We start from the raw sequence: 26,340 nt of genomic DNA, 5'->3' as shown, positions 1-26,340 counted from the left end.
AGCCCCTGGGCCAGCCCAGTGGTACTGGTCCCCAAAGCGGCCGCCCCCGGCGCCACGCCGGAGCTTCGGTTCTGCGTCGACTACCGGGGCTTGAATGCGGTCACCAGAACAGACGCACACCCCATCCCCCGAGCAGATGAACTAATCGACCGCATGGGAGCTGCCCGCTACCTCAGCATCTTCGACCTGACAGCGGGCTACTGGCAGATCGGGCTCACACCCCGGGCCCAAGAACGATCTGCATTCTCCACTCCTGATGGCCACTATCACTTCAAGGTCATGCCATTCGGCATGAAGAATGCCCCAGCAACATTTCAGCGGCTAGTGAACCAGGTCCTGGCAGGACTCGAAGAATTCCGCGCCGCCTACCTGGACGATATCGCTGTGTACAGCCGCCACTGGTCCGACCACCTCCACCACCTCCGAGAGGTGCTACAGGCCCTCCAACGAGCTGGCCTCACGATCAAGGCCAGCAAATGCCAAATTGGCCAGGGGTCCGTGACCTATCTCGGGCACCAGGTGGGAAGCGGTCTGGTGGCCCCTTTGCAACTCAAGATCGCTGCCATCCAGTCGTGGCAGCCCCCCATCACCCAGACCGAGGTCCGCGCCTTCTTGGGACTCACAGGCTACTACCGGCGGTTCGTGAGGGACTATGGCAGCATTGTAGGGCCCCTCACGGAACTCACATCCAAAAACCAACCCAAGAAGGTCAACTGGACCCCAGACTGTCAAGCGGCCTTCGAGAAGCTGAAGGCCGCCATGTGCTCCGCCCCGGTGCTCCAGGCCCCCGACTACAGTCGGGAATTTATCGTCCAAACAGATGCCTCCGACCATGGCGTTGGGGCAGTCCTTTCCCAGCTGAACCCCGAAGGACTTGACCAGCCAGTGGCTTTCATCAGCAGACGGCTCCTGGCCCGAGAACAACGCTGGAGCACCATCGAGAGGGAGGCCTTCGCCGTGGTGTGGGCCCTCAAAAAGCTCCGGCCTTATCTCTTCGGCACCCACTTCCGGGTCCAGACCGATCATCGACCCCTGCAATGGCTAATGCAGATGCGGGGGGAAAACCCGAAACTACTACGTTGGTCCATCTCCCTGCAGGGGATGGACTTCACTGTGGAACATCGACCCGGGCAAGACCACGCCAACGCAGATGGCCTGTCACGCTTTTTCCGCCTCGACGAGGAGAGTCCCCAAGAGGATGGGTGACTCTCCCCGCCTTCAGCTGGGGGGGACGCATGTTGGACAGGCCACGTGTAAGGCTTGCTCCCTCCCCGCACGACCAGGCCCGAGCCCCACTCCTCAGGTGTTACACGCAACAACAACCCGTTTCCCGTCTCCTATAGGGCCCCTGCCCCTGAACATCTCCACATTGTGGGCCCGATTCCCTACCGGCCCTCTCGCCCGGCCCGGGCGCCATCTTGGACACGGCACCACGAGGCCGCGTGGCCTCCGATCAACCCTAACCCTGGGCCTGGCCAGGCCCCGACATCCCGGCACCACCATCCACCCAGGAGGTGAGCGGACTACTTGGCAGGTCAATGGGAGAAAGAGGTGTCGATGGCTCTCCCCCGCCAGGTGCCGATCGCCCCCAGCTCCCCCAGGCGCTGGCTCCACCCCCCTGCTGGGTGTCTGGACTCCCTCATCCCGGACCTCCCGACCTCCCAGTGCGAGGGTCCGGACATCAAAGGGCGCCAGACCTATAACTGGCGCAGCTCCAGAGCAGGAAGGCAGTTGTATCCTGGAGTCGAGAGACGCAGTGAAGAACTCATCCTTGACGGACTACTGGCGCTGCCGTAGCCCTGCCTTGCGAACTACCGACCTGCCTGCTGGCGCTGCCGCGGCTCTCTGCACCCATCTTCATCGGGACCTGCTGGCTCCGCCGCGGACCGTCGCTACCTTCAACCCTCCCGGGACCTGCTGGCTCCGCCGCGGCCCGATCATCTAGAACGCCGAGCTCGAGGATTGTGAGCTAATTCATCTACCACCATATCCCCCAGAGTGGTAACGAGACTGTCCCGCTACCCCCTTACCCAACCAAGAGACTAGAATAGAGGGGACCCCGGAGTCCAGACCTCCTTGTACCACCTCACCGTACTTAAAGAATTGCTTATAAAGTAACGTTGAACCTTATCCTTGTGTGGTGTACGTCAGTGGGGGGGAAGTTATTTGTCTGTACGATTGCTGGAGACGGATCTCCCCGGAGACCTCTCCCCTTATCCTCGGCCGACCCTCCCGGTCCGTCTAACACCAACCAATGGTAAGCAATGTCTGGGCTTTATGCCCATTGCACAGTTATAATGGGTCTTTGCACAAACAGACAGCTTCTGCTATATGTTAGGCGAGACCTAAACCAGAAACAACTGTGTACTTAACAACTGGGTCACATAGTGACGCGATGAAGATAAACAACTATAGGTAGACATAGAAAAGCCTCAGGGCTGTTCAACGGTTTCTACTGATTATATACACTGAGCCATGTCAAATATCTCCTTCAGAATGAAATGGAATAGTCCAGTTTGATGCAACATGAACATGATACGTTTTGAGATGACAGAGTTTGGAAACTCTAGACACAAGTTGTTCGTTTCCTGGTCACCATAGCAATCGCTCCGGATGCTTTGCATTCTCAATTTACGGCAGTAAGGGTCATTTCATGTTGTGTCTGGTATGTCACTGTACCTGAACACTAGGCTAAACCCCCAAACGAGATACAAAAGATATCACATTTGCTTTTTGCCCTTGTGGACTGTTAGGATAGTACCATCTGCTATAAAAAAAATACTTTCACGAGATAGGCACTCACTGCCATTACTGTTGGCAGTATCGGCAAAGGTGTCAAAGAGTGAATGGTCATGGCGTCTGAACTAGTCCCAGTCGCACTGGAAGTGCTCTCTGGCAGAGTAGCAGTGAGAAGAGGCAGCGTGTCAAGCATTCCTATGCATCTGTGTGTGATCGGTGTGCACCTTATGCTCGAGGCCACAGGAATTATGGAGCAATTGAGAACTAGCGGACCCTCTAGGGTAGAAAAAGTATGTGGCATATTATGCGGTTAAACGCTAATGATGGGTTCCATTCTGCGCCGTGTTGCATTTCTACTTTAACATTTTAACGTACAGGTGTGAAATGCAAAGCTGCACAGGTTAGCATCAAGTCTCTGCCTGTTTCCTTGAGGCTGGAAGAGGAGACAAGGGAACCCTACTCACTGCGAGCCTGGGTAACAGTTTAGCAAGAAACAATGGCTCCTGTGGGCAAATACGAACAGATTCTGGTAAAGACAAACGCACAATGGCACTGAGGGTGATTCAAATGAGAAGCCAAGAAAGGAAGCTGTGTATACACAATATGAATATATTTGCAATCAAAAGCAAAATAGAAATCAACAATTCATTTCAGTAGCATTATCCACACATATGTACTCAAAAAGGTGATGGCGTGTCTCTAGTGAATTTGTACAAAAAAAGAAAAACCTAAACTACTAAAGTGGAACATAATAATATTTAGATTACATAAGGTTTCTAATGTACATATACGTTGAAAAGAGTCTGTTCCAGCCCCCGGATCACTACAGGCCTAACTAGGCCCCGGTGCGTTTCCCCTTAGGATGTGTGGAGCAGTTCTGACATTCCTCGTGTGGTGTGCCTCCATATCCTCCTGCAGTTCAAGCTCATTGGTCCGGGTGCTTGATCACCTTCCTCCCCTTTTTGTGCGCTCTGCTTTAGAGAACCCTGGGCAGCGCTACGTGGGCCCTGTAAACTCCAGTGGGGAGGGCCCAATCTCCATTCCGTCCCTATGCCTTGGCCCAGCACCTCCTTCGATGCACTTTCTCTGTTCTTGCAGTGCCCCCAACTTGTGACGGATCAAGGCCCCAGGCCTGCCCCTCGAGAGCTGCCGATCGCCGCTCCCCGCCGGCCATCCGGTCAGCGCTCGAGTCAGTGATGGCGTGTGACTGCTTTGGTCTTTTACCTGCTCCGCGTCCTTTGGGTTCCTGACTGGCACTCCTACTCAGCGATGTCTTGTGTGGGGGGTTCCCGTCCAGCGCAACCCTTTCTGCCAATGCCTGGGGTCATGTCCGGCAGAGCCGGCGCACCTGCGATCTCCCGGGTGGTGCAAGGGCAGCTTCTCCTCACCACCTCTCAGCCGACGACCCTCGATCCCCCCGGCACTGCTCTCGAAGTCCGTTGCCGGCGTTTGGGTCTTTCCCTCTTCATCCACGCTCAATGCCTCTGTCGTCAGTCCATTTCTGCAGTGATGGGTGAGTTTCTCGATGGCAAGGCCCTAGGTACTTTCTCACCGCCATCCTTCGCCATACAACCATACTGTTCACCAGTCCATATCACCTCGCACTCCGTAGCCTATCGTGACTTGTTTTGTAGTCCTCTGGATTAGAATTCAATCGTTTTTCAGTATAATAGAGGGTTTGTGTGCAGAGCGTTAGGAACTCACGTCCGCCATGTTGGCTGGCTGGCCACTCTCCCCCTTGGAGTGGCTTTGTTACTCTGTAACATCTAATGCAGAGTACTGACTAGTAAAGTATACTTTCGAGTAGCTCTGTCACTCTGTACCTTCTAATGCAGTGTACTGACTATTACAGTACACCTCTAGTAGCTCTATCAAGCTGAATCATCCACGGCAGTGTACTGACTAGTACAGTATAACTGCTGGTAGCTCTGTCCCTCTGTCGCATCTAATAGAGTGCACTAATTAGTACTGTATACCTTGGAGTAGCTCAGTCACTCTGTGTCATCTAATACAGTGTACTGACCAGTACCATATACCTTCTAGGACCTCTCTTACTGTTCAAAATCTAATATAGAGTACTGACTAGTAAAGTATACTGTCGAGTAGCTCTGTCACTCTGTACCTTCTAATGCAGTGTACTGACTATTACAGTACACCTCTAGTAGCTCTATCAAGCTGAATCATCCGCGGCAGTGTACTGACTAGTACAGTATAACTGCTGGTAGCTCTGTCCCTCTGTCGCATCTAATAGAGTGCACTCATTCGTACTGTATACCTTGGAGTAGCTCAGTCACTCTGTGTCATCTAATACAGTGTACTGACCAGTACCATATACCTTCTAGGACCTCTCTTACTGTTCAAAATCTAATATAGAGTACAGAAGCAGAAACAACATGGAGCCATATATTGCAGTGTACTGACTAGAGAAAGATGCCTTTTGAGTAGCTCTGTCACTCAGTACCATCTAATGGAGTGTACTGAGTAGTGCAGCATTTTTTGGAGTTGCTAGTACAGTGTCCTGCCTGCTGCAGTGTTCAGTCTAATGTGGTGTTATGTAGTATGCTGTATGGTGCAGTAGTGAGTAGTGCAGTGAGCATTGCGTGTGTGTGTAATATGCTGTGTGATGAAGCGTGGTGTTTAGTAGAATTTCCTGTCTATTTGGTGCTGTTTGGTGTAGTGTGTGCTGTAAATGAACGCACGCTGCAGTGTAGTGACTGCGAGCAGTGTGTGTAGTATGGTGCGGTGTAGTGTGCAGTAGAATGTCCTCTCTATGTAGTGCTGTTTGGTGTAGTGTGTGCTCTGGATGAATGCACGCTTTAGTGTAGTGAGCAGTCTAGTGCTGCGCGCTTTAGTGTAGTGAGCAGTCTAGTGCTGCTCGCTTTGGTGTAGTGAGCAGTCTAGTGCTGGACGCTTTACTGTAGTGAGCAGTCTAGTGCCGCACTCTCTAGTGCCACGTGCTCCTTCCAGATGTGGTGTAAATGAATCATATGTAAAACAGAAGCAGTAATTACAGCCTTTCTTTGTGTCATTAAATCTCTAATTGTGAATCTCTTCTCTGCAGTGATGGTGACTCTGGATCCTGACACGGCTCATCCTGAGCTCCTCCTGTCTGAGGGGGGGAGACGTGTGAGACGGACGGACACAGCACAGCGTCTGCCGGACACCCCCAAGAGATTCACCTTCCTCTACCCCTGTGTGCTGGGGAGCGAGGGGTTCACCTCCGGCAGACATTACTGGGAGGTGCAGCTGCTGCAGGACGGGAGGTGGGAGGTGGGGGTCGCAGCGGAGTCTGTGAACAGGAAGGGCTTCTTCCCATGGTCACCTGAGGGGGGAGTCTGGGCTGTGCAGGGGACGGGGGGTCGGTACTGGGCTCTCACCTCCCCTCGGACCCCTCTGTCCCCTCGTGAGGAGCCCCTGAAGCTGGGGGTGTATCTGGACTACGAGGGGGGGCTTCTGTCCCTGTACAATGCTGACTCCATGGAGCTTCTCTTCTCCTTCCCGCCGGCCCCCTTCACACAGAGGCTCTTCCCGCTCTTCAATCTCTGGGGAGGAGCGGAGCTGAGGCTGGTGTGAGCCCCCCTCCCCCTCCCCCCTCAACTGTCATCCACAGTTCAAACACCAACATTCCAAAGAACCTTCTTCACAATGACCCTCTCACCTGTTTCCATGACAACCAGAAGCCTCACCTGAAACTATGTATCTCTTTTCCTTGTACATTTTTAAAACAAGGACAGACAATAGTTGCCGTGAATCGTGCACCAAACAACATGTAACATATGATAAAGTCTCTGCAGAATCAAACAAGCATTGGCATAGCCAATAGGTCTCGCATTTCAGACCTTATTAGTCTTTAGCCAGACTATTGGCTTTGGCAATGTTTCTAAGGTATGTTGTACAGCAGTGTGGCTGCTGTGCTCCGTACTGCAAACCTGGTGTCTAGTGCAGTGACGTGGGGCAGTGGCATGGTGTGGTGTGTTGTTATAAGGTGTGTGTTGGTGGGATGCATGTGGGTAGTGTGCTGGGGTGAATGTGGGTGGCATATGCATCTTTACAACAAAAATCACCAGTTGTAATTAGATTAATAATGCTTGTCTGCAAACTATTGAAAGGGCATCAAGGGTAAATGTAATATGCATGGCCCCATGGGCCAATCAAACAAGTTTGTAATAGTAAAATATCGAATGAAAACAACAAAACTACCGGCCTGTCGGTAACTCTTACGTTTACTGTTTGTGTTTCCAAATTGTTCAATCCCTAACCACATCGATTGGCGGCCATTTCCCAGAACCCACAGTCACCCATTGCAATGATCTAGCAACTTTTTTTTAAATCTCTGAAGTGTACTGTTCCCTATAAATACAATAAAAAAAACAAATTCTACCCCAAAGAGAAAGACTCTGGACTCACCCACCGTTTGCCTCACAAACTCCCCCTCCCCATTACCAAATAAACTCTTCCAACACTTTTTAGTAAAGTGAAATCTAGTTCCGCTGTAGACCCCGCACCTCCCCACATACTCCCTCAAGGATACATCCACTAGATACAACTTCCTTCTCTCTCACGCAGGAACCTTAATCGCCAAAGTTACATTTACATTTGTATTGTCGCCTGAAACCTCTGAACACACAAGTAAATGCTCTTTGCAGCAGGCATCTTAATCCTCTTTGAAACTTTAGCATCAGTAGTAGCAGCCATTGGATAAAACTCCGATCTGTCTCCGGCAGTAACTTTAATTTCCGAAGTTAACTTTACATTTTTATTGTTGCCTCAAAATCACAGCAAACACAAGAACATGTTCTTTGCAGCAGGCATCTTATTACTCTGTGGTACTTTAGCATGAGTGGAAACAGCCACTAGATAAAACTTTCGATCTTTCTCCAGCAGAAATATTATTTGCTGAGGCTACCTTTACATTTTTATTTTTGCCTGAAAACCTATCGATTCACAAGGACATGTTCTTTGCAGTTGGCATCTGAATCCTCTATGATCCTTTAGCATGAGTGGAAACAGCCAGTAGATAAAACGTCCATCTCTTTACTGCAGGAACTTTAATCGCCAAAGTTACCTTTACATTTTTATTGTTGCCTGAAATCCTCTGAACACACAATGATATATTCTTTGCAGCAGGTATCTTAATCCTCTGAGCTACTTTTCCATGATTGGAAACAGCCACTAGATAAAACTCAGATCCCTCTTCAGCAGGAATATTATCACCAAAGTTACCTTTACATTTTTATTATTGCCTGAAAAACTCTGAACAAAAAAGGACATGTTCTTAGCAGCAGGCATCTTATTCCTCTGCTCTACTTCAGCATGAGTAGAAACAGGCACTAGATAAAACGTCCATCTCTTTCCCGCAGGATCTTTAATTACCAAAGTAACCGTTACATTTGTATTATTGCCTGAAAACCTCTGAACACACAAGGACATGTTCTTTTCAGCAGGCATCTTAATCTTCTGCGCTACTTTAGCATGAGTGGAAACAGCCACTAGATAAAACGTCCTTTTTCCCGCAGGAACATTAATCGCCAAAGTTTCCTTTACATTTTTATTGTCGCCTGAAAACATCTGAACGCACAAGGACATCTTCTTTGCAGCAGCCATCTTAATCCTCTGTCCTACTTTAGCATGAGTTGAAACAGCCACTAGATAAAACTTCTTTCTCTCTCCCGCAGGAATATTAAACGCCAAAGTTACCTTTACATTTTTATTGTTGCCGGAAAACCTCTGGACACACAAAGAAATGTTCTTTGCAGCAGGCATCTTAATCTTCTGCGCTACTTTAGCCTGAGTGGAAACAGCCAATAGATAAAACTTCCTTCATTTTCTCGCAGGAACATTAATCGCCAATGTTACCTTTACATTTTTATTGTTGCCTGAAAACGTCTGAACACACAAGGACATGTTCTTTGCAGCAGGCACCTTAATCCTCTGCGCTACTTTATCCAGCACAGGGAGGGTGAACTGCTCTTTTTGCAGCCACCTCGACCCCCGGTGTGCAGCTGCTCTGTTACTGCTGGGTTCGCTCTGCTCCTTCAAGTGGTGGGTGACGGCGTTGTCGTTTATGCGGCTCATTTTACTGTTGGTCTGTGGCTCCCCTCCATTTTGTTCACCCCTCTCTCTCCACTCGTAACTGGTGGTTTTTCACAAGAAGGTCTTTTAAATCTCATAATTTTCATTTTCACAAGACACTCGTAATACAATTCTCTGTGGAAACGGAGGTAGGACTGCCTCTATCACTTTCTGTTTGACCATGGGCTCCCCTCCATTTTGTGTGCCCCTCTCTTTTCACTTTCACTAGTGGTTTCACAAGATGGCCTCTTTATTCCCACAGTAGTCATGGACACAAGACACTACTGATATTAACCTCTAAGGAAACAGAAGTTGGACTGACTTTTTGCTACTTGATCAAGGACTACAATTTGGGACAATGATAAAAAAAAAAACTTTATTCCTACTCAAATTGGTGTTGATGTTGTATTTTTTAGCACTATCCCATTACCTGTTTGGTGTTCCTACATTGGATATTTTTAATACTCTGACTTTACCTATGTGCCTACATTGGATGTTTTTTTTTCCTGTTTTTTTACTCAGACTTTACCTTTCTCCCATTACCCGGCTTGTTCTTTCCCCCCTTTGAGTATCTTTTTATTCCAGAACCTCCTCCCTTATTGCGCTTTTCCTTTGCATCCGTCCTTTTCCTGCCTCCATCCTGTTCTTACCTCCATTCTTATGGTACATTGCACATGTCTTCTCCCAAGCCCCCCGCCCCCTTTCCCCCCGGATCCTGCCCTCTCTAGACATGGCCCTAACTCTTGGAGTAATTCATATCCAACCAACCTTTCCAAATACGCTAAGAAATATTTCAAACACAAATTACTGAAGCTTCACCCTGAAACACTATTAGGTGATACCTACCACAGCCTCTCTCGTCCAATGAAAACTGATTTTATTTTCCACTCCAAACGCACCACTAAATGGAAAAACACTTTCCTTCTCCACCTTCCTATCACCAAATCTATCAAAATCCCATACGGAATAAAAATGTTGATTATCTCTTCTCCTGCCTTCAAGGGGAAAAAACAATATTTCCATATTCAGAACAGGCAACATCCTCATTCAAGCATCTGATATCCACCTCAACATTTTTGACCGACTTTTCAGCGCCTTGGCCTATCAAATCTACCATTCGACTCATAATCCCTCAATACCTCAACTGCCCTGCACCCATGAGTCTTTACCACGTACCTCCGTTCAGGCCCTCCTCCCCCTCTCCATCTCTTCTACTACTCGCCTGCCTCCCCTTGGGACTCCCTCCACACTCGCTTCCATGTCTAATTGTCCGGCTCCTACTCTTAACATCGATCGAACCCCGCCTGTCCCCGCCATCATCCATGACTCTCCCTTGCACTCCTTTCTTACTCATTTGCCTTCTCTTGGGTGTCATACTTCTCTCCCCTCTAGGTCTAATTCTTTGACGCCCATTCTTATCAATGATTGATCCCCTCCTCTCCCTTACCGCTTCCCAGATGCTCCCTCCTACTCTCTTCCTACGCACTCTCCTCCCGTGGGATCACCTTGTGCACTCTCTTCTTTGTACACTTCTCTGAGTTCTAATAACTTCCTTCCTAATCAATCCGATGTGGTTTACCTCTGCATCCCGTGACGCTCTCATCTCTAACATTGACTTGATCTCCCTATCCATCATCGTCCACATTGACTGGTCCGACCACCATCTCATTCTGTTTGAAATCTTAACCAGCGCCCCTCTCCCCACATATGTTAACAACAAACCTAGGATACGGTCCAGAAACCTTAAACAAGTCCCTCAAAGTGAACTCAAGTCTAAACTTCAAGCTCAACTTCAACTCATACCTCCTTCCCAGAACGCTAATGAGCTGACTGATCATTTCAATAAGGCCATTGTCGATGCCCTGGATCAAGTTGCCCCACTCGAACTCAAACAAGAAAGGACAACCCAATCCAAATCTTGTTTCAATCCCGAACTTAAACAGGAAAGAAGACAACTCCGACTATCTGAAAGATCTTGGAGACAACAGCCCTTGCCCTCTCATCCCGCCCTCCTCAAAGAAGACAACTGTGACTATTTGAAAGATCTTGGAGACAACACCCCTCACCCTCTCATCCCGCCCTCCTTAGATCTACTAGATCAACCTACAAGAAGCACATCTTCAATGAACAGGCTTCTTTCTTTCGCGCACAACTCGATCGTGCCAAAAACAGTCCCAGAGAACTCTTCAACATACTCAGAAGATAAACATCATCTACCCTCCAGAGCTGACAGCCTCAATTGAAAGATGTAAGGAAATTGCCAAATTATTTTTGGAAAAAATGATCAATTTATCAATCCTTAAATACAACACTGGCCCCTCCCAGCCCCCAATAGGACATTGACTTTGCTCCGCTCTCGACACCATCCCTCCCGCCTAATCCGCCCACTCAACTACCCTCTCCTACTATTTATGGTGACTTCCTTTCCAACTTGCAACTAAAAAATAACGTCTCCTGGTCTTCTTTCCATCCTATGACTGAGCTTGAAGTCTTTAATATTATTTCGAAATTGAAGCTGACCTCGCACCAGTGGCGTAATGAAACTTGAGGGGGGCCCCCTGCAGGATACGTGAAAGGGGGCCCTCCGGTTGACCTCTTCATGTAAGGCTTCCACAGGGTACATGTTTTGGGGAGTTGGGGAGGTAGGCAAAAGGTCTGCCTACTCCACTGTCCACAGGTCTGCTTCCAAGGCTGTCGGTGCTTCCTCAAGGGTTGTGGTTTGTGGGTTTAGGTGACAGATTATGCGCTTAGAGTCTCTCTCCATCACTTTCTCTCTATCACTCACTCTCTTCTGTTTGTGTCTCCATCACACAATATCCTGTCTTTCTCCATCACTCATTCTCCATCACTCACTCTCCTCCCAGTGTGGCTCAATCCCAGAATAACCTGTCTCTCTCTCTCCTTCACTCTGTTGCTCTATCACTCACTCTCCTCCCTGCGTGTCTCCATCAGACAATCTCCATCACTTCGCTTCATCACTCACTCGCTTCTGTTTGTGTCTCCATCACACAATATCCTGTCTCTCCCCAACACTCATTCTCTATCACTCACTCTCCTCTGTGTCTCCATCACACAATTTCCTGTCTCTCTCCACCACTCATTCTCTATCACTCACTCTCCTCTGTGTCTCCATCACACAATATCCTGCCTCTCTCCACCACTCATTCTCTATCACTCACTCTCCTCTGTGTCTCCATCACACAATATCCTGTCTCTCTCCATCACTCATTCGCTATCACTCACTCTCCTCCCTGTGGGTCTCAATCACACAATAACCTGCCACTCTCCCTCCTTCACTCTGTTGCTCTATCACTCACTCTCCTCCCTGTGTGTCTCCATCAGACAATCTCCATCACTTCGCCCCATCACTCACTCTCTTCTGTTTGTGTCTCCATCAGACAATATCCTGTCTCTCTCCACCACTCATTCTCTATCACTCACTCTCCTTCCTGTGGGTCTCAATCACACAATAACCTGTCACTCTCCCTCCTTCACTCTGTTGCTCTATCACTCACTCTCCTCCCTGTGTGTCTCCATCAGACAATCTCATCTGTGTACATCTCCAACTCTTCCTCTCTATCACTCACTCTCTTCACTCACCTCCCTGTGACCTCATCATATAATATCCACTTTGTATCTCTCATCACTCATTCTCTAGCACTCACTCTCCTCGGTGTGTGTCTCCATCATACAATATCCTTGTGGTCTCTCTCTCCCCATTACTCCCTATCACTCCCTCTCCTTCCTGTGTGTCTCCATCAGATTATCTTCAAGTCTCTCTCCATATCTTCCTCTCTATCACTCACTCTCTGTGTGTCTCCATCACACAATATTGTCGTTGTCTCTCTATTCATCAATCCCTCTCATTACTCAGTCCCCACCCTGCGTGTCTCCAAATATTCTCCTCTGTGTCTGTCTCCATCACTACCTCTCTATCACTCACTCTCCTCTGTGTCTCCATCACACAATATCCTGTCTCTCTCCATCACTCATTCTCTATCACTCACTCTCCTCCCTGTGTCTCCATCATATGATATTCTCTTTGTATCGCTCATCACTCATTCTCTATCACTCACTCTCCTCTGTGTGTGTCTCCATCACACAATATCCTCACTGTCTATGTTTATCACTCACTCTCCTCTGTGTCTCCATCACACAATATCCTGTCTCTCTCCATCACTCATTCTCTATCACTCACTCTCCTCCCTGTGTCTCCATCATATGATATTCTCTTTGTATCGCTCATCACTCATTCTCTATCACTCACTCTCCTCTGTGTGTGTCTCCATCACACAGTATCCTCACTGTCTATGTTTATCACTCACTCTCCTTTGTGTGTTTCTCCATCATATAATATTGCCCGTATCTCTATTCACCACTCCCTCTCTTCACTCAGTCTCCACCCTGTGTCTCCATCATATAATATCCTCTTTGTCTCCCTCATCACTCATTCTCTATCACTAACTCTCCTCCCTGTATGTCTCCATCATACAAGATCCACATTGTCTCCCTCCCTCCATCACTCTGTTGTTCTATCACTCACTCTCCTCCCTGTATGTCTCCATCAGATAATCTCCTCTGTGTCTTTCTCCATCACTTCCTCTCTATCACTCACTCTCTTCACTCACTCTCCTCCCTGTATCTCCATCATATAATATCCTCTTTGTCTCTCTCATCACTCATTCTCTATCACTCACTCTACTCTCTATGAGTCTCCATTAGATAATGCCCTTCGAGTCTCTCCATCACTTCCACTCTATCACTCGCTCTCCTGTGTGTCTCCATCACAAAATATCCTCGCTGTCTCTCTCCATCAATCATTATCTATCACTCACTCTCCTCTGTGCGTGTCTCCATCAGACAATATTGTTGTTGTCTCTATCACTCTCCTACCTGTGTCTCCATCATATATTATCCTCTTTTTAGGGCTCGCCCCTTTCCTATTCTGCAGGAATAGGAAAAAGAGCCCTAATGCAGCTAAACCACTACTTAAGGCCAAGGGCTCTCCAGCGGATTTTGGGAAGTGCATGCCTCGTGCACGAGCTTGCCTGAGCCTTCTGCCTATCAGCCTGCCAGTTCTCCTCCCCTAATTATTCACTTCACTTATTTGACTCTGGCTCTTCAAAGGCTCTGCTCCCCGCCCCCCCGCCTGCACTTCACGGCCGCTTGCCTTCTGTCCCTTATTCTCCCTGTGACTCCCCCCTCACCTCTCCCACTCCACTGCTTCAGGCCCCCACCATTTGCTCAGGACATTGCTTGTTTTTTTCGTTTTCGCTACAGCTTCCCCAGCATTTGTCATGCCACATTATTAGTGCTTCATGCCTCGGTATCAACCACTTGGCATTGCTTCTACGGTGATGTTTTTATTTACATTTTAGCTACAGCCCTCCCCCCACCACCGTTGTACGATCACTCCTGCCCTTTACGTTAGTGCTTGCTGCTTGTTTTAAACCCTTTCTTCCTCCTGCTACATTCTGGGCCTTGAATCATGAATGATGCATTAATATTCCCTGGTGCCTTCCATTAGCAATTCATGTATCACTTGCTAAGAAATCTTAGTAATTTTAAGCACAATCATGTATACATATTATGTTTATGTGCAACATTATCTTGTCATAAAAATGTCTTCCTTTCAGTCACAGAATCAAATCCCAAGTTTAAAAGCAATAATCCTTAAAGCCATTAGCAATGCGCAAAGCCTAATGCTCAAAATAGTTCGAAGTTAGTTGTCTCTCAAATAGCGTAATGTTAGGAATTGTTCCATGTATTCACAACTGTTCTCCAGCACATTCTTTCCCAAACTCGGGTCGGTTGTGAGTCGATTTTTGCGTACACCGCCTGAAAACATACTTCAAGGCACTGCGCTTTATTGTTTACTTGTTTAAATGGCAGTGACCTGAACCATGCCCATGCTGGTAAAATGCTGGCAGCCCAGGCACGTTTTGGTTTTCTCGGGTCCCAGCTTGTGACGAGAAGAAAGCTAGCGACAGAGCTCATCACAAGGCAGAAATGTTTGTTATTGGACCTGGATTACAAGAAGGAACTGAACCAGCCTTGCGAGTGCGTCTGCACTTCAAGGATGCCTGCCATATTATTGAACCCACTGGACTTTCCGCTAAGTTTGCAGAAGTGTCAACCACCCCCTTATGTGCATATGAATATTGGAAGATGGTCGAGTGCTCGCCAGAGCGCCCAGAAACCCATTAGATGACCACAATGTGCTTTTTAATTTTTTTTCAGACCGGTTCTTTGGATGTGACTTGTGACAGGCTTCAGCCTGCAACTTATTACTGTCCTACGCGATTCCTGTTTCTCCTGTCTTGTACTCAAAGAGAGCACTTTCTAGCGATACTGTACATTTATGCCTTCATTTTCAGTACAGATATAAGCTGTAACACGAAAGTAGTGTTTAAAAGTGATTAATAGATATTATTTTGCAGGTTTTGCAGACGCTAACCCAGAATAAAAATACCTGTCCCGTCTGTTAATACGTTAGTGATTCGATATATAGTTTTGTTTTTGTGTATCCCCCGTGCTGGCATCTGTCCTTCTCATCTGGAAGCTGGATAGTGTTGTCTTGAATTATGACACATTGTCGCTTTAGGCATATTTGATAGCTTCTTCTGTTAAAAACAAACAAAAGAAGCAGTTCATCTGAAAAGATTTTTTTTTTAAAACGTTACACTACTGCTCAGGTCTATTCGCTTTATCTCCTTGTTCTGTTTAGTACATTTGTTTTGTTCAACTGTTGCCTGGTGCACAGATCAATTCCATAACTTGATTTCTACTTCAGTAAGTTTGTTTTTTCATTGCTTGGTGGGCGCATCGAAGCCCTGTCAGCTCCTCGCTGTTGTAAGGTATGGGAAGCCGTTCACGTCAAAATTACAGATCCTAATATAAGACATCTCCTGAAATGCATGGAGTGCTGCTAAATGAATCTGGCCCACACCAGAATGAATGTAACATGTGTCAAGATAAATATGATACCTGACAGAGTAAATCTGTCTTGAACTAAAACAAATATGAAACCTGGCAGAGTGAATATACTACTTAGCGATAAATTTGAATAACACACACTCCAAATTGAATAAGTGATATACTGAAATATATATCAAAGATAATCAAATGAATATGGCCCTCACTATAAACAATATAGCAACCAGTGAAACAAATACAATATGCATCAAAAAGAATGGTACATTCCTTGAAATTACTGACATATGCCAAGAGGAGTATGACATGCATTGAAACTAATAGGACAAATTGAAATGAAGATAAATTATTCAAATGAACATATTATATTCTGAAAAGAATATAATGCACATTGAAAATATTATATAATACAATGAAATGAACATTACACATGGTGCAATGAATATGAAGTGTGTTTAAATGAATATTACTTAGATTGCAATGAATATGATATATACAGAAATGAATAGGAGATGATTTCAAATGGATATGGCTTATGTTGAAATAAATATAAGCTCCATTGAACTGAATTTGACATGCTTTGAAATGAGTATGAACAAAGCTGAAATTCTCATGACATTTGTCAAAATGAATATGCCATGCATTGAAATTAATATGATACATATTCAAATAAATATGGTATATGTTAAAATAGATATGTTGCATCTTAAAATGAATATGGCAAGTGTTAGTATGAATATGACATCCATTGAAATAAATATAACATTAATTAAAAAGAATATAGCAAATGTTAGGATAAATATGAAATAAGTTGGAATGAATATGAGCTTTATTGAAATGAATTTAACATGTTTTATAATGAATACGAGTAACGCTAAAATGAACATGACATTTATCAAAATGAATACAACTTGCTTTGAAAGTTATATGATACACATTGAGGTGATTATGATACGTGTTGAAATGGGTATGATTCATGTTAAAATTAATATAAGATGTATTAATATGAATGAGACATCCATTGAAAGGAATATGACATATGTTAAGATGAATATGACATGCACTGAAATGACTATGAGCCCCATTGAAATTGATTCAACATGCCTAAAATGAATACAACCAATACTGAACTTAAAATGAAACTTGTCAAAATGAATATGTTATGCTATGAAATTAATATAATATACATCAAAATGACAACTGCATGTATTCAAATAAATATGACCTATGCTGAAATAGATATGACTCATGTTAAAATTATTATGACACGTAGTAAGGTGATAATGACATCCATTTAAATAAATATGACATTCATTTAAAGGAATATGGTGCATGTTAAGATGAATATGAACCACTTTGAAATGAATATGACACCTGTTGAAATTAATATGGCCATATGAAAATGATTATGATATTCATTACAATGAATATGGCACTTTTTTAAATGAACGTGAAACTATGTGAGAAAAATGTAGCATGCTTTGAAATATATAAAGCACATATCAAAATACACACAAGCCATGTTTAAATGAATAAGACCACTGTTTAAATGAATATGCTTGCACTGCACATATGTTGATTTGCTTTAAAATTAATATTAGATATTGAAATGAATATTACATATTCTGAAAGGATATGATAAGGTCTCAAATGAATTAACTAAAATTAATATAACATGCATTTAAGGGAATATAAAACAAGCAACCAGGCTTTACCACGCGTCCATTTCCAATGCAGGTAAGTATTTCTAAATTTGTCACACAGTAATTTAACACACAGCAAAGTATTTTTGTAAATAACATAATTTTTTATGTGGCGCATAAAGATAAAGGGAGGTAAAGATGATTTTAGGGATTAAAGGTGGGTAGAGGTAAAGGGCGGTAAGGGTGATTTCAGGGTTTACGAAGTGGATAGAGGTAAAGGGAGGTAAGGAATAAAAAAGGGGGTTCTCAATTAAAAAATAAAAACACATGCACGTGTGTGTGTGCACATATGTATATATCTTTATCATTTCAGGATTAAAATGCCATCTAAATTATGCAAAAAAGGGAGCAGAGAACTCTAGGTAGTTCCCAAGTTTAGGTAGAAAGCAGCTCCCTTCTATAGAGCACACATCGGGCCCGATTGACAGAACTAACTTAACTTAAGACAAAATCCTAAACGTACTACTTTTGGTATTCACAGAAGGTATTTAGTAGTAGTAAAGTTGGGATTTTGTCTTAAGTCTGTCTTAAGTCTGTCTTAGGTCAAACTTAAGACAAAATCCTAACTTTACTACTACTAAATACCATCTGTGAATACCAAAAGTAGTAGGACTTAAGACAAACGTTGGACAGACTTAAGACCGACTTAAGACAGATTTAAGACAAACTTAAGACAGACTTAAGACAGACTTAAGACAGACTTAAGACAAACTTAAGACAAACTTAAGACAAACTTAGGACAGACTTAAAACAAAATCCTAACTTTACTATCACTAAATGCCTTCTGTGAATACCAAAAGTAGTAAGCTTAGGATTTTGTCTTAAGTTAGTTCTGTGAATCGGGCCCTACAACACCACTGAATCTGCTCACCTCAAATGTCCATTTTCTAGCAAAGTTTTTAAGCATAGAATTTGTACAGTTCCATCCACTCAATAGTAGAAAGCGACTAAGGGCCTGTTACGAATTTGGCTCTTTGTAGCGGCCGCAGCGCCAGCACCCCCCTCCTAGATTGCCAAACCTGTAGTCTAGCCACCTACGGCATTCCAATTGGAATAAAGGTGGGGTTGTTCTGCGGCGTCTGGCCCACAGTGGTGCCTTTCAAAGGCTCGTATGTGAGCCTTAGAAAGTCAGCGCCATGGGACCGCCAGAGCGTGTTCCAGCATGGTATGTACTGTGAAGTCCATGCTGTGATGTAACAAGGGATGGATACAGACAGGGGGGCACACCATGTGTCCCCCTGCATGCCTCACCTGGCCCCGAGGCAACAGGGAGCACTGTAGAGCCTCCTTAGTTTCTTCACTGCCACATTTTTCATGGCGGTCTCACTGTCATGAATACTATAGCAGTGAGGAAAGTCGTAATATACTTGGCAGTGCTGCGGCGGCACCACTAGCATATTGCTTGCCTCAGGCCACTGCAAGACCATCAAGGATCACGGATCCCTGGCAGTAGCAGCAGTCCTATGGCGGTCTGACCGCTAATATTGTAATACTGCTGTCGGACCACCGGCAGTGCACTGTTTCTGCGGATTTGGTGGTCCATTGGACGGCCAAACTCGTAATCAGGCCCTTAGTCTTTTGCCATTGTTACAGCACTTTAGACATAGGATTAGCTGGTGCCATCTATGCTGAGCTAAAAAATAACAAAAGAGTGTTACCACTCCAGGCACTGTATCACAGCTTTGAATTAAATAAAAGCAACCCTTGACACATGCTTAGCTCTTATTAGAGCTCTCCAGAGGGGTATAACTTTGTCCAGACACAAGGAAGCACCCAGTATAGATAAACAAGAATTGAAGAGTGATAAGTGAAGAATAAGGGTTAAAGAGAGAGGTTGATCAATGAGTCACGAGGACAAAGGAAATAGGAGATAGGGATGAGTGATACGGAATGAGGAATAAAAACAGAGGCATGAGGCGTGAGGTATTAGATTACCCTAAAATAGACAGGGTGGTGAATATTTTAGGACATGATCGCTTGTTAATTTCACAGAAAAGGTGAAAACCAAGAGATATAGAACAAGCGATTAAGAGTAAAGGGTGAGGAAGAATAAAGGGAGCGTGAGGGAAGAAAGATTAGGTTCCAGGGTTCCAGAGCTTTTGTAACCTTGAATTGTTGTTGTGGACACTTTGAACCGCCAAAAGGACCTTCTTGAAGAAGATCCAGAAGTTTGAGAGCATTTGGAGCATGTTTGTCAAAAATCTCAAAAACTTGATTGACCTGTCGTCGAGAGCCAAGCCAGCAACGCCAAACTGCGACTCGCTCTTGTCAATGTTGTGTGCCCCATCACCTTGGATAGTTCCCCTGCTCTTCCCTAATAGAGAGCACAACCAGGTTGAACCTTTCATGCCAGGGGCTAGCCATTCCACCCCATTAAGTGCATCAAAATGATTCGAGGTGGGAATTGTTAAACCAACATGCCTCATCACATGCTCAATAGGAATACTTACAGGGCCAATGTGAAGACATTGCCTTTTTTCAAAATTATCACATTGCCTAAAACAAGATTGTTTAGAAAAATACACCAGCCAGAATAACCCAATCATAGACTCTCTCCTGGGTCGGGCAAGCGGGCCAAATAACAATCTCTGCACTACCTGGGGCGATCTGAAGTTTATAATTATACAATCGCCATAACGATCCTTGGGCCTGACCCCAGTCATTCCACTCTCCGTGTGCACAAAATCCCATTAACCATATAATTAGGGAACTTTCTCTGTTGGACCAGCCAATTTAAACATGTATTAGTCAGTCCTGGCCCTCCTTCTGATTCACATTCAACTCAGGGACTTCTACCAAAACAAGTATGTAGGGGCAAGATGCTGGGTGGGGGGGTCGATCACTGGTTGCCTCTGTATGGATATTAGGGTATTTAGCATCAGTGGAGGTATCCCTGAAGATCCAGTGTTAAAGGACAACGAGGACTTGTTAACTTCTAATACTTTTGATGTGTGAAAAGTATCCACAACCTCAGTCTTTTCACCATGCCTAATTGCAGCATCTCTAGGTACAGTGACTATTGTAGCATGCTTCAGGGTGCTAGAGTACTTAACCAGTTTGTGTTGGCGGTTGGAGGTCATAACCTGGGCACCATCTTCTGCTACCAGTATTGAACATACAACTTGCTTTTGCTGGCGATATAATGAAATTGAGACCCCTTTGATGGCATCCAACCCCACTGTCAATGAGGAAAGTTCTTTATGCAGACAGTCTTTAATTTTTCCAAAATAGGACTCCATGAGGTCCACAGCCAAATGAGGTGTATGCCTGGTCATCTCAAGGATGGAAATAAAAGGGTGAAAAATGTTTGAGTCAGCACATGAGCTAGCAGGGGCTAGATGGGACTGAGACAAGAGCTGCTGTTTAGGTCGTTTGCGTGTCAAGAAGGTTGAGATGTAAATTTCAGGCATGCCCCCATTAAATTAGGTGCCAAATTTAGCGCGGTGCCAGCTGGGATGTGGAGTCCCCAAAAAGTGGCATAAGTTCAAAGAGCAACTCACGCTGCGGGAGTTCGGGAAGCGCTTTAAGCACTAAATAAGCTCCTCTCCCTGGCAGTAGATGCAGATGCGTGCCTCATTGCGCAATGGCAGCTGGGACGTGGAGTCCACCAATCAGTGGTGTAAGTCCAAATAATAGAATAAGGGAGGGATGGAGGCATGATGGGAATGTGTATACACACTGAATCCTGGACAAACGGTCCAAATTTAACAGTACCCGAAGTGCCATCTTGGCCCCATGCTTTGGAGGTGCCATCCTGATGTGTGAAAAGAATGTTCTGAGAAAAGAGGGATACCGCAGGACTGTTAATGTATTAACCACTTGGATGCTAATGACAAGGGTAACTCGTCATGGAGTTTCCATTGATTTCAATGGAAAGTGGTTGTAAATCTTTCCAGGGCCTTAGCATCCAAGTTTAAACAAGATGCTGCCTCATGTGTTAAGGTGCTGTCATTTACTGCAGGTAACTTTACTAGTTTGTATAGAGTTATTAGAACACAAAAGCTCATTTAAAAATAAATTAAAATGATGACATTACAGAATGGTTTAAATATGAGAAACCTTGAAATTGATATAAATAACACTGAGGCAAATAACCCTGTTCTTGAAACGAATATGGACATCACTGAAATTGGATATGAATCACATTGTGTTGCATACTATACTGAATGAACTGGATAAAGATGTGAATGAATTGGATATGGTGAATTGTGTGTATAACACATACTGAAAAGCACGTGACACTGACAGCCAATCACAGTGCAGTTCCATGCAAATTGCAGAGCTCACTCTAGACACTAAACAGGGCAGCTGAGCTAAGGAAAGGGAGGGGTTATGGGGCGGAACACTTGTAAAACGTGCAGAAACTAGGCAGCACAGAGTCCGATGCATCTCTCTCTGCTGTGCTGTTTGGGTAACAGGACTGTGTAGGCATTTATGATCAGCAAGGAGCGTCTGCAGGCCGGGGGGTATCCCCCATTGTCGCCGCTCCGATTGCCATTAGGTGCTGCTGGACGTCTGAGGCGGTCCTTGCTCCGCGTTTGAACTATCTTTGGGCCTGTGATCCTGGCGGAGCTGCCCCTTTGACATGGCGCACGTCTTACGAACTGTAAGTCGAACTGCACTTCCCACGGGAGCTCAATCAGTGCGGCGGGGGGTTGCGGCGCACGCTCTATATGATATATCCCTCCCCCTCCCCTGAGATCTAGTAGTGTCACTGTGTCGTAGTGAGGAGCTAACCCCCTTCACTCCGCCTGAGATCTAGCTCCCCTTGTGAGCCCCGCGTTGGTTAGCTGGACTGGTCTATGTACGGAGAAGGTATACGCACTACCCTCCGGATGTCCACTGGCCCCTGAAAACTGTTGACTGAGCGAGGCACCATTGCGGTAGGATTTCCCTCCTGCTGTCAGCCATGCAAGCTGTTACCACACCTCTCATAAGACCCTGAAAGTAGTGTGTTATAAATACTTAAAGTGATGCAGAAAGTTACCTAGGCGCCAGATCAGCGCTCTATACACGCTGGTGCTTTCTTTTCATGGGGGCCACCTCCTTCTGCATCCTGTTTGAGAACAGAGCGCGGCTTTGCGCTCAGGACATACATGCTAACTTCCCGATTCAGACGGGAGACTACCGATTTCATTCCTGTATGCAAAACCCCGATTCCTCTGTGGCCTCCTCCCAACACCAACTGGTTATGTGTGACTCGAAGTATTCACTACCAGTGCCAGTAACCTTTTTCTCCTGCAGGCCAGTGCATAATATTGTCACACTCTCTGCCTGCCTTGGCACTTTCTCCGTGCTCAGGGCAAAGCGAATAGGTCCCGCCTAGAGTGCGCAAGTGAGAGGATTCTAGAAAAGGGAGCGAAGCAGTGTAAGGTCGAGAAACTGCTGTCTTTACGAGGTTATTATTCTTAAATTGTATAATTGCAAAACGTATTATTTGCGGTACTCTGAGTGTACTATATAAAAAGAAAATGATAATAGTCAGAAAGGCTTGAAAACAGGCTGGAAGGCTTAGGCTGCTCGTGCTAACGTCCATTATTTACATTAGACAGCAGCGGGCACCATCGCAGTTTCCGAGTTAGGAGCCAAAAGGAAAAGCTTGCTGACCACTCTTGCCTTCCTCATCCCACCAGTCGCTCACTCTGACGCCACAGTGTGGCTCAGTGGCTAAGAACCCTCCAGATGACGCCTCCCGCCCAGCTAGGGCTCCCAAGTGGAGCAGGTCTCGTGTTGTGAGGATGACTTCCTTCATATCTGAGGGCGGCGGACCTTGTCCTAGCTCCCGTGCCGACTGGCAGACGCCTGGCAGCAGTGTGCCATTGCAGTTCTTTTCGTGGCGGCCCACCGCCCCGAACACATTCATTCACCAGCGTCCGGACGGCACTGTCCGCACATCTGAACTCCACTTCTGAACCGGCAGCTCAGAACCCTGCTGCCAACGTAGGCTGCCAGCTGCTTTGACAGAGAGCACACCTGGCGCACTAGCAGGGCATATCTGGGCCCCAGCATTATTTGGCACTGGGTATAATACAGTGATCAAGGATCGACTCCTGAGGCGGAAAGCCGGGAGTAAGGCTACTAAACTGAAAATAACTTGTGTCACTAAATAACTTGTATTTTTAACTAAATTGTCACAGAATACTTGTGCTTTTTAAATATACACTGTCACAGAATACTTGTGCTGCAAAAGCTACTCACCGGTTAGACCTGCCGTGTAGTCAGCGGAGCCAGCGCTGACGTCACACGCGTTCACCCCCTCGCGCCCTCCCGCCCGAGCGGAGGCCACGCCCCTTATTAGGCCACGCCCCCAACAAACACTCGCGCATAAAAAGCGCCGCGTTAGGGCTCCCAGCAAAGATCAAGGATCGACTCCTGAGGCGGAAAGCCGGGAGTAAGGCTACTAAACTGAAAATAACTTGTGTCACTAAATAACTTGTATTTTTAACTAAATTGTCACAGAATACTTGTGCTTTTTAAATATACACTGTCACAGAATACTTGTGCTGCAAAAGCTACTCACCGGTTAGACCTGCCGTGTAGTCAGCGGAGCCAGCGCTGACGTCACACGCGTTCACCCCCTCGCGCCCTCCCGCCCGAGCGGAGGCCACGCCCCTTATTAGGCCACGCCCCCAACAAACACTCGCGCATAAAAAGCGCCGCGTTAGGGCTCCCAGCAAAGATCAAGGATCGACTCCTGAGGCGGAAAGCCGGGAGTAAGGCTACTAAACTGAAAATAACTTGTGTCACTAAATAACTTGTATTTTTAACTAAATTGTCACAGAATACTTGTGCTTTTTAAATATACACTGTCACAGAATACTTGTGCTGCAAAAGCTACTCACCGGTTAGACCTGCCGTGTAGTCAGCGGAGCCAGCGCTGACGTCACACGCGTTCACCCCCTCGCGCCCTCCCGCCACGAGCGGAGGCCACGCCCCTTATTAGGCCACGCCCCCTGGTCCACAACTCGTAACACCATAAAATATGTGTAACGCTCGGTCGCGCAGCGGGCGAGCGCAGCGGGCGAGCGCAGCGGGCGCGACGGATGCGCGCCGAAGGCGCGCCTAAGGCAAGCCCGTCTGCGCCCGTCCGCGACCGACCGGGACCAGGGGCCATGCCCCCTACAGGCCCCAGCCCATCCAGGACAGACACCATTCGCTACAATCGCAGCGATTTACTAGCTATGACTAAATCCACCACTACGACCAACTGCTGTCATACCGGCCCAGGCCTATCTTACGGACCCATTTCATGCCGCTCATGTCAATGGACCAGCTTGGGTCAACTCCCAACTGATCTTCACACAATCCCTACCAGCTACCAGCGGGAACTAAAATGCCTATACCTTAACGCCAGATCCCTACCTAAGCATGCATTAGATATATGGGACACCTTAACCTCTAAAAACCCAGACCTGGTCTTCATCACCGAGACGTGGCTATCAGACGCCAACGCTCCAGACCTAGCTAACGCCCTCCCCCATGATTATAAAATAATCACACAAAACAGACAAAACAAGAAAAAAGGAGGTGGAGTTGCTGTGATTTTTAGGGATTACCTTACATGTCTCACGGAGACAACTATTGTATATCCCGAACATGAGCTGCTACCATTCAAAATTCTCGCAGAGAATTTTACTATTCTAGCAGGCGCAGTTGTCTATAATCCACCAGGACAACAAACCAGCGTCAGCGCCAAACTCCTGAACCAACTACTTCCTCTGTGCCTAAAACACAAAAACTACATGGTCCTCGGAGACTTTAATGTCCACTACGAAAACACCAATGCCCCTGGATCGACACAGCTCAAGTACGACATGGAAATCCTGCAACTCAAACAGCTGGTCGCCGGCCCTACGCACATAGCAGGGCACACTCTGGATCTCCTTTTCACCAACATCGAGTCAACCACCCTCAAGGAAATCCTTCCCCTGGCATGGTCTGACCACTTCATGCTTTCATTTTCGTTTAAACTCCCCGGTAAAACGGCAAAGACCAGACCCACCCCCCGCACCTCCAATAGAGCCTGGAGATTAATTAACAACGCTAATTTCCAAAATCTCTTCCCTGAAATAGACTTCTCCTTACCAAACAACTCATCTATCTGTAACAACGCCATCCGACTAGAAACAGGAATCCGCCAAACGTTGGACAAAATAGCACCCCTGCGAGAAGTCAGGAAAAAAACATCCACCAACGAAAAATGGTATACTCCCCCCCTCAAGAGCCTTAAAAGGGAATGTCAAAAAACAGAACACCAATGGAGACAAACCAAAGACTCTGAAACCAGAGCCAACTATACCATCAAAAGGAGGCAATACATTCTCGCCATTCGAAAGGCAAAAAAAGATTTCTTTACGCAACGAATTCACGAAAATCACAACTCCGCAAAAGAGTTGTTCAAAGTCGTGAAAGAGCTCACCAATCCAACCAGCATTTCGCAAACCCTCACCCCCTCAACAGAAGCATGCGAACGGATTAGTACCTTCTTTTCCGAAAAAATCAACAAAATTTACTCCACCTTTACCCCCTCCCATCCCACCACCCCTCATGACAACTCTAATGTAATTCAACCTACATCCGACAAAAACAACGGCCTTCAAGACGCAGGCAACTCCCCACGTCTAACCAACTTCCAACCACTCTCTGAAGAGGGAGTGTTGACAGTTCTTAAAACCATCAAATCCGGCTCTCCTGCAGACCCCTGCCCGCACTTTGTGTTCTCAGAAATTGCCCCGACACTCTGCCCCCTCATTACCAAACTGTTTAATCAATCCCTTGCCTCTGCGTCCTTTCCAGACTCCTGGAAACACGCATCTGTAACCCCTCTCCTGAAGAAAGCCGGCTCTGACATCCTCAACCCAGAAAACTACAGGCCGATCTCACAGCTCCCCTA

At 46.2% G+C, this 26,340-nt stretch overlaps 1 protein-coding gene across 1 annotated transcript in view; it reads left to right on the top strand.

Annotated features, from left to right (window-relative positions):
- Positions 1-16,982, top strand: part of LOC144754118 (butyrophilin subfamily 3 member A3-like) — a 602,932-nt gene extending 585,950 nt beyond the window's left edge. The window contains exon 12 of the mRNA XM_078641685.1: positions 5,801-16,982. Within this exon, the coding sequence (XP_078497811.1) occupies positions 5,801-6,312 (512 nt within the window). The 3' untranslated portion in view covers positions 6,313-16,982. The remainder of the gene's footprint in view (positions 1-5,800) is intronic.
- The last annotated feature ends 9,358 nt before the right edge of the window (positions 16,983-26,340 follow it).

This window comes from Lissotriton helveticus, chromosome 5_1 (assembly GCF_964261635.1).
Source record: "Lissotriton helveticus chromosome 5_1, aLisHel1.1, whole genome shotgun sequence".
In the NCBI taxonomy this organism is placed as follows: domain Eukaryota; kingdom Metazoa; phylum Chordata; class Amphibia; order Caudata; family Salamandridae; genus Lissotriton; species Lissotriton helveticus.
The sequence above is the reverse complement of the archived record's forward strand: the minus strand, read 5'-3'. Positions and strand labels throughout refer to the sequence as shown.